General features: G+C 35.7%; 1 protein-coding gene and 1 long non-coding RNA gene across 2 annotated transcripts; both read right to left on the reverse strand.

Annotated features, from left to right (window-relative positions):
* Positions 1-2,217: 2,217 nt before the first annotated feature.
* Positions 2,218-2,816, reverse strand: LOC145588748 (zinc finger BED domain-containing protein RICESLEEPER 2-like). The gene is made up of 2 exons (XM_081645354.1): positions 2,274-2,816; positions 2,218-2,223 (listed from the first exon to the last, which is right to left on the reverse strand). Exons 1-2 carry the CDS (start codon positions 2,814-2,816, stop codon positions 2,218-2,220), a joined length of 549 nt encoding a protein of 182 aa, XP_081501480.1.
* An 823-nt stretch (positions 2,817-3,639) lies between these two features.
* On the reverse strand, positions 3,640-6,509 carry LOC145587694 (uncharacterized). The gene is made up of 3 exons (XR_014101370.1): positions 6,241-6,509; positions 5,346-6,119; positions 3,640-4,098 (listed from the first exon to the last, which is right to left on the reverse strand). It is a non-coding gene; the product is annotated as an uncharacterized LOC145587694 (long non-coding RNA).
* Between the last annotated feature and the right edge of the window lie 2,927 nt (positions 6,510-9,436).

Here is a 9,436-nt window from a genome sequence, read left to right on the forward strand (position 1 = left end):
TCAGACACAGGCGGTAGGATCTGCCCTAATCACCCGAGACGAGCTCATGAAATTCATGACGAGTTTCAAGGGTGAAATCAAGGATTTGATCACCAAAAAGACGGCTATTCCTAGAAAAGAGCAGTCGGCCAAAAAACCAGCTCAATCTGAGAGAGCTATGTCAGTCAAAGACCGACAGCCTACTCCCCCACCTTGCAACCAAGGAGAAGGCTTGGCCTTTGATTGACAATTCTAAATTTCTTTTCCCCAAAACGACAAAGAGAAAAGCCATCTGACATGTTTAGTCGGACAATAGTAAAAAAACCTTTCGGCTTCCAAGTCGATTACCCAGATAGCTTCAAGAATACCTCAGTGAGGAATTCAAAATTTGTACATGGAACTCCGATTTGTTTGTCGGACCCTAACCACTCGTTGATTGGGGGAAGCTGCCTTGAAAAGCGCAGGCGGTCCTTCCGTCCACAAGGGTCCCAATGTAATTAATTCGGCTCAGTATGCGGCCCAGTCGTTATACAGGCCGCCTGCACTACCTTACATTCAGCCCGCCTTCTTCGGAGGACAGACGACTTACAATTTCCAGCCTATGGACTGGCAGCTCCAACTGCAAAACCTCGGTAAACAACCCTCTGCGTTCTCTAGGGAGATAACCGAGGCCGAATAGACGGCCAAGGTTAAAAACGTGTTGGTGGGCACCTATGATGGTACCACCAACCCAGAAGATTACCTTCTAGCATACACCCACCTCATGTATCTACAGGGGTTGGATGATGCCGCCTGGTGTCGATGCTTCCCAGCTACCTTGAAGGGCATAGCCCAACTAGGGGTGCTCATAACCGGGTACCCGGGTTTTCGGGTACCCGAAAGTGCTGGTACCCGGAAGTGCGGATAGTTATTCTATCGACCCATTACCCGACCCGCTAAAAGTGGGTACCCTAAATTTTAATATATATGCTTGTTTTTTTTTAAAAAATAAACCTTTAATAATATGGACTTAAACCTGCTGATTTTTTTAAAAAATTAACTTTTTTCATTAAAAACAAAAGGTGATGTTTTTATATATTAAAAGAACCTGCTGATTTCATTAAAATAAAATTTTGATATTTTATTCTCAAAAAAGTTGATGTTTTCACAAATTCACAGTGAACCTGCTTCCACTAACAAACTAGCAAAATCACATTAAAAACCTGCTTCCACCAAAAAAATAACCTGCTGGCTGCTGCAAATCCCTGCAATGCTTCCTATATGGGCCTGTACACCTGTTTTAGTACAAATATTCTCATAACTCAAACAAATTCTGATTCAAAGTACAAAATGCAAACCAAAGTTCAAAGTGTCCAGAATGCACAAGCCATAGCCAGAGAGTTTAAAGAGTCTACATCAAATTAAAACAACAAAACAACCAAATAAATTACAAAGTCCAAACAATGTCTCAAAGCCACAAATCAAACTAAATGGGAAAGGGGATAATTTCAGTCACTTGTGACATCCGAAGCTTCAATAGTTTCATCAATGATAATTGTTGGTTGCTCCGAAACCAAGTCTTTAATCCCTACAAAAGATAAATCATTCAAAAAAAAAAAAACATGAATCAATTGTAGAATATCACAAAGGATAAAAAGCAAGATATAAATTAAGTTATAATCACCTTCTTCTTCCATATTCTCCAACTCAAGCAAGATTTCCTCAATAGCAATAGGGGTATTAGAATGACGCATCCAATATTGGACACAAACAAGAGCTTCCACCATTTTAGAACTTAGAGAAGTGCGAAAGGAATCCAAGACACGCCCCCCCGTGCTAAAAGCGGACTCCGAAGCAACGGAAGAAACCGGAATTGCTAGAATGTCACGAGCCATTGTCATAAGAATTAGATATGTTTTTCCTTGTGCACCCCACCATGCCAAAATATCAAAATCTCCATTATTAGGCTCTATTTTATCCCCTAAATACTTCTCTAATTCGGTGATTCCTTTGGAAGCATCTTCATTACCACTCTCCCTCACAAAGCTATTCCTCAATCGAGATGCATTAAGAAGACCCCTTTGTTGTTCCATCTCACCCCTTTCACCATGAATAATAGGCACACTAAAAGAAGATGGTTTCACTTTGTTTGCATAACAATCAAATAATGAGTTCAATACATCTTGAATACGTTGGCATAAAATAAAAGAATTGCTAACATCATAGGAACTACGCACAACATACTCCGTATACTTCATATTATTCCTTGGATCAAGAACCAAGGCAAAAAAAATCAAAATGTTAATATTACGAACATTTGACCAATACTTATCAAATTTCAACTTCATTTGTTTTGCCATTTTCCTCACATCTTCATTCGGGTCATTAGCATAGTTATCTATGGTGTACCCAATATCATAAATCTCTTCCACAAAAATATTACCCGTCACATAACAAGAACCAGACAACTTCAATGTGGCATTATAAAAGATTTCAAGAAAAAGCAAAAAACTTTCAATTTTGTCCCAATCCTCATCATCAGGAGCACCCCCCACCGGTTGCTTCATAAGCTCTCTAGTGTAAGGAGAGAACTTAGTTTTCATATTTTTAAAGGCTTTTCTGAACACTAATGCAGTTTTAAGCATCAAGTAGGTGGAATTCCACCTTGTTTCAATATCTAAACAAACAAGGCCTTTACAAGTGATGTTCTCTTCTTGTACACAAGACTTGAACTTTAACAACCTAGAAGGAGAAGACCTCACATATTTCACAGCATCACGTACTTTGAGAATAGAAACATTCACATCTTTCAAGCCATCTTTAACAACCAAATTCAATATGTGTGTAGCACATCTCATATGCAAACACTCACAATTCAACACACACCCATCCCAAAGGTTAAAGATTTTTTTCAAGTACTTTATAGCTAAATCATTTGAGCTAGCATTGTCAACCGTAACAGTCAAAACCCTCTTCAAATTCCATTCTAACAAACACTTTTCAACAGATTTACCAATAAGCTCCCCAGAATGACCAGCAACAGGACAAAAGTTAATGATTCTCTTATGCAAATTCCATTCATCATGAATAAAATGAGCACACTAGTAGAAAAAGGCTCATTTGCGTCGCTCATTTATAGTGTATTTGCGTCGCTTCTATGAGCGACGCAACTGCTCGCGATGCAAATAACTTTTAAATCATTTGCGTCGCTCCTAGGCGCGACACAAATAAGAGTCATTTGCGTCACTCCTTTATAAACAAGTGACGGCTCCTTTATAAACAAGTGACGCAAATAGCTGTTCTGAGCAACTTCTTGTTTGTTATTTGCGTCACTTGTTTATATAGGAGTGACGCAAATGACTTACTAGACAATACAAAATTGCTTTATTTGCGTCACTTGTTTGTTTAATGAGTGGCACAAATGATGTGAATTTTTTTTTTAAAATTATAATAATTGCTTGTATATGTTTGTAGTACTTGTTTTCCTTGGTAGTGGTATAAAGTAATATGCTAACGCCAATAATTGAAATTAAAATGCAATATTAATGAATGCAAATGTAAATTTCAGCAGAATCTCCTTTGTATTTTGGCCTACCCATAAAATTGGGAATGACGGCATTATATTAACAACCTGTCCAATAATTTACATCTCAATATCATTGACATTATACTCATCATCCCAACACCAATAAACCAAAATCATTCATGTCAAGCCTATAATCCAAAACAAGAGTCCAACATGCGCTAAGTGTAAATCTAAAGTTCAACATTACATATAAAATACTCTGCCCAAATATCTCGAATCTCATTTATCTCCTCCTCGGTATACGGTGTAGTTCTTGAAGAATCCTATCAACACAAAAAATATACAAGAGGAAAGTTTTAATTCAAGATTGTAGCTAACATCAAATTGTATTTATCAAACAAAAATGAAATATTTGACAACTCATACCTTAATAAGATCCTCACTGCTATGATGATGTTCAAGTATTTCGTACATATAACGCATGACGTAGTAGCCATACTCACGTAGATTCTCTTTCTTGTGATAGAAAACCAGGCATACAATCAGCTACAAACGCAGCATTGGAATGTTTCTCACTTTCTCAAGGGTATCTACATGGAGCATATACTGGCAATCTGATAATACATATACCCGAGTTCTCTATACAAGTATACAGACCAAAAACGTAATGAAAATATAAATAAATATGTGAACATCATTAAAATTTCAAGCACAGAGAGGGTGTTTCAATCAGACACTTGATTGGAAAGCAATTGACAAACCAATGTAATTAATTTTACAAGCATTGCCCTACTATTGTACATTAAACATTTTCAATGGAACCATGATGACTAAGCAATCAATTCATTATAGCTAACAGCAATAGAGCAGCGAGAACATAAATATGTGAGTTGTGACCTTGCACAAAAGCAGTTAATAAAGCATGTAATTCTACAGACTACAAAAAAAATGACATCTAATAGCTACTCATTCATCTAGCCAACTTTGCACCTTAATAATCGATGGTGGTATCAATGATAATCAGTTTTTTTATACCAGGACAAGGAAGAACCAAGAGCAAAGCAGAACAAAACTATGCTATATTGCTACAACTCAATATGTTTTACCTAAGTAGAGCACAAAATTTCAGACAGAGGAAACTACATACATCAAAACAAACTACATACATTAAATATGTTTTACCTAAGTAAGATTGTGTTGCTTAGAAGTAAATTATATTGCTTAGATCCCTGTAAGATTCACATTTTAAAAGTTCTACAATATTATACCAGATAACAAAAGATAAGCCATAAATTCCAGGGACTTCATATACAAGGATATATCTAAAAGTCAGTTAATAAAGTTAGGTTTTGTCAAGTGGTACAGCTGGAAAGTCTGATTAGCATGTTCTGCTTGCAAGGGTTGTTCTCCTTGAAGTTTTATACAATTTCTTAGCTTTGTTTTCTAAGTTTTGCTAACATAGCTGTAGCCTATTTAAAGGCCTAAATTTATCAGTTTTTCAGTCCCCTAAAACCCCCCACCCCAACAACTAAGCCTTAGAACTTGGATACAAGTTTATTATGAACAGATTTTGTACAGGTATATAGCTGCTTACAATTCAATGCGAAGCACTATAAAAGTCTTTAAACATCTAACCAAAAAGATTCTAACATTATAAAATCAAACGATATTACCCATATAACATCAAGGTAATTTAAAGTAGCGAATATCAAAAGCATAAAACTAAAAGATTAAAAAAAAAAATTTGAAATATATAGAAGCAGGGGATATGTTATTAAGCACTCATTATAGACAACCAAATACATTAATCATTGACTCATATATTAAACAACATAAATTATTAAACAAGCAATAAACATACCTAATCAATGTCTTTTTCTCGGCCTCTTCTTTTTGACAGGGAGTTCTTCAAGTGCTGCTTCTATATAGACAACATATAATGGAATTATAGCTTCAATTATTGATTAAATAGAAAGAAAAAACCAGATTAATAAGGCAAAACAGAATCAAAATTGACGAAATAAGTAAACATATAGTAATGAGAAATTGACAAAACCTAAAACATTCGTTAAATCGTATGGATTATAGCAAAGTAGATAAAAATTAAGCAAAATTAAAAGGGGAAATTAGCAAAACTAAAAGATTAAAGAGAAAAACCTTCTTTAAGGATGAGGAAATTCAGCAAATTGTATGGGTTGAATGAAATTCAGCAAATTGTATGGGTTGAATGAAATTCACAAATAGACTTGAAGAATTAAGCAAATTTTAAGATCAAATTCAGCAAAAGGGCAACAAATTCAATGTTTGGGGTTCTTCAAGAAAAATTCGAGATTAATATCGAGATTAAAATCAATTAGCAATTCACAAGGGAAACCAAATTAATCAAAAAATTGGACAACAAACTCAAAGATAACCCTAAAATTCGTTTAATTGGCAAATTGCAAACACACAAGGATATTGGACCAGCAACACAGATAATAAACATTTAATTCAAAGAAAATTTACTCACTCTCAATCGATGCGAATCAGATACAGAACATCTCCTCCTTCAACTCTCCATCAGCATAATCACTAGCAACCCACATACAAGATTTTTCATTCCCGACATGCTCTTGAAGCATCATACCCGCAATAACTACAAATACAAATTGATCATTCATAGAAAAAACTCATTAATTCAAGCAATTTCACACAATAACTATACAAAAAAAAAAAACCCAGAACAATTAACAAATGATAGAAATAAAGTCACATACTCAGATGATTAGCACAGATCTTAAGAGTTTTAGATTGCCGCATAACCAATCGAACTTTCCCAGAAACCTTATGCTTTAGAAACTTCACTGTACCAGTACCCCTTTCTTTCCATTGATTTCCTTCTTTATCAAATCTGTAAAGCTTCGCTTTTCTAATAACAATTCCAAAACACAAACAATTAGAAATAATAAAACATCACAATAACCCTAGAAAGCCGAACATATCCCTAAATTAGAGGCAAAATTCAAAGATTGAATCAATAAATGCATTGAAAAGAACCATTGAAGAGCACCCAATTAAAAATAACACAAAACCCTAAAAATCAGGGCAAAAAAAACCTGGGATTATGGAAAAATTCAACTATTAAATCAACAAAAATCATAAAGGAAACAAGGGTTCAAATTTGTTGGGGTTTTAGGTTCGAATTTCTGCTCGAATTGGGGGGTTTTTGGCTCGAAAATGTGCAATTTTTCTGGGGTTTTCAGGGTTCAAAATTGCTAGGGGTTGAGGTTGGAATTTCTGCTCGAATAGGGGGGTTTTTGGCTGGAAAATGTTCGATTTTTCTGGGGTTTGCAGGGTTCGAATTTGCTGGGGGGTTGAGGTTGGAATTTCTGCTCGAATTGGGGGGTTTTTGGCTGGAAAATTTTCGATTTTTTTGGGGTTTGCAGGGTTCGAATTTGCTGGGGGTTTATACAATGAACTTCTGCTCGAATTGGGGGGGTTTTTTCTCTATTTTTATGGGGTTTTTAGTGTTCGATTTTGCTGGGGGTTTTGGTTCGATTTTGTGCTCGAAAATGGGAGATTTTTGGCTTCGATCTTTCTATTTTTCTAGGGTTTTGGTTTGGTCGAATTGCTATGTTGAATTCAGTTGTTGAAGGAATCAACAAATGGGGTAGCAAGAGTATTTTTTTTGTGGGTATATCGAATTTGGAGGCAGCAGCAAATGGCGAGATGGGTAGAAAATTTAGAATTAATTACATACCTATACTTATTTGCGTCGCTCATTAATTAAAGAAGTGACGCAAATAACTTAAATGTAACGATGTGAATTAACTATTTGCGTCGCTCACTAATTAAAGAAGTGACGCAAATAACTCACAAACTCATTTGCGTCACTTGTCCCTAAAGGAGTGATGCAAATAAGAGTGTTATTTTTGTCGTTCTAATAAATAAACGTGACGCAAATAACATAAAGCTGAAGCATATCAGGCTTTTTTGTTGCTTCATAGCCAATGAGCGACACAAATAACTTATAATGAAGCTAAAATATATCATTAGCTTCGCTTGTTTCTACAAGTGACGCAAATAAGGTGACGCAAATGAAAGTTTTTCTACTAGTGGCAGTAAGACACATATATGACAAATTTTGAGCAGAAGTCCATGTATCCGTAGTAAGACAAACTCTAGAAGATAATTTCTTAAAAAAATTCTTTAACTTTTTCCTTTGTTCTATAAAAAGACCATAACAATCCCTCGTAATAGTAGCACGTGAGGGAGTAACAAAATCAGGAATAGCAACTTTGCAAAATTGACGAAAACCTTCACGTTCAACAAAAGCAAATGGCAACTCATCTACAATCAACATTTTAGCAAGTGCTTTCCTAACCTCATCATGATTAAATCTCCACAATTTAGGAACATTATATGTCTCAACACTCCCATCGGTATTAACTTTAGTTCTAGACTCAAAATCTAAAAGTGTTTGTTTTCTATCAACATAACAGGGAGACTTTTTACACCTATTACTGTGACGTGACATAGCATTAGAACCATTTCTAGCAGTACATGTAATTTTTCGCCCACAATAAGCACATTTAGCATGATTTTCATCATTAGGAATCTCATGAAAATGTTCCCAAACATTAGAGGATTTTTTTCGTTTACCTCCAACATTTTCTGTTTTTGGTTCCTTCCCAACCTTCCTGTTTTTCTTAGGCATGGATGAAGCCTCCTCCAAGATCTCAAAGTCATCAGATTCGTCATCTCCATTAGTCTGATTCGATTTTCCCCCATCAAGTCATCAGAAGACATTTTCTGATCAAAGAATTAACAAGCAAAGCTTCAATAACTTGAGTATAATCAAACATAAGCAGCGAAATTAACCAAAAAAATGTATTTGAATGACTATAATCATACATAATCAGCAAATTAACCTAACAAAATGTAATCATACATAATTAGGAAATTAACCCCAAAAAAATTCGAAAAAAAACCCCAAAAAATGTAATTGAAAATTACTTCAGTGTAATGACTATAATCACACATAATCAGCAAATTAACCCAACAAAATTCGAAAAAAAAAACCCTAAGAAATGTAATTGAAAATAACTTGAGTATTCCTCAATCGTACATAGCGAAATTAACCCAAAAAAACCGACATTAAAAATGTAATACAAAACAACTTGAGTATAATTAAACATAAGTAAAGAAATTAACCAAAAAAATTCGAAAACAATACCAACCTTACGCAGCTGACGGAGGAAGGATGTTCGCTTGAGAGGGAGGAAGGACGTTCGTCTGAGAGTTGAGAGTGTGTGTTTGACTGTTTGGGAATTGAGAGAGAAAAGAGGAGTGAGGAAAAATGGAGTGCGGCTGCTGCCTGCTAATATGCTACTGCAGTACTGCTTGTCTGAGAAAGTGAGGAGAGAGAAGAGTAGATGAAAGTAAATAACCCTAATTTGAGTTACAGCTAAGAAATTTTAAAAAATAAATAAATAAATAAATTTCGGGTATTTAACGGGTACCCGCAACACTCAAAGTCCGGCCCATTACCTGACTTGCAAATCTGATATTTTAGCGGGTCGGTACCTGACCCGCAAAATTGGGGAAAAAAACAAAATTACCCGCCGAGTACTTTGCGGGTCAGCGGGCCGGGTCAAACGGGTCGGGTATTTTTGAACACCCCTAAGCCCAACAGTGGTTTGGCAATTTGCCGGCTGGATGTATAAATAGCTTCAAGACGCTTGCGTTCTTGTTTGCTTCAAACTTTTGTATGAATATCCCTACAAAGAAAACAAGTTTCGATCTGAACAATGTGTAGCAGGGAGATAGAGAAGGACTACGCTCCTACGTCAGGCGGTTCAATCTGGTGAGAATCTAGATACAAGGGTTGTCTGACGAGGTAGCCTACACAGACTTCTTAAGGGTCTGAAGGATAGGTCGACATTCAAGTTCGACCTCGCCCGAAAGAAAGTT

The sequence above is a fragment of the Chenopodium album genome, chromosome 17, assembly GCF_948465745.1.
Source record: "Chenopodium album chromosome 17, dcCheAlbu1.1, whole genome shotgun sequence".
NCBI classification, from domain to species: Eukaryota; Viridiplantae; Streptophyta; class Magnoliopsida; order Caryophyllales; family Amaranthaceae; genus Chenopodium; species Chenopodium album.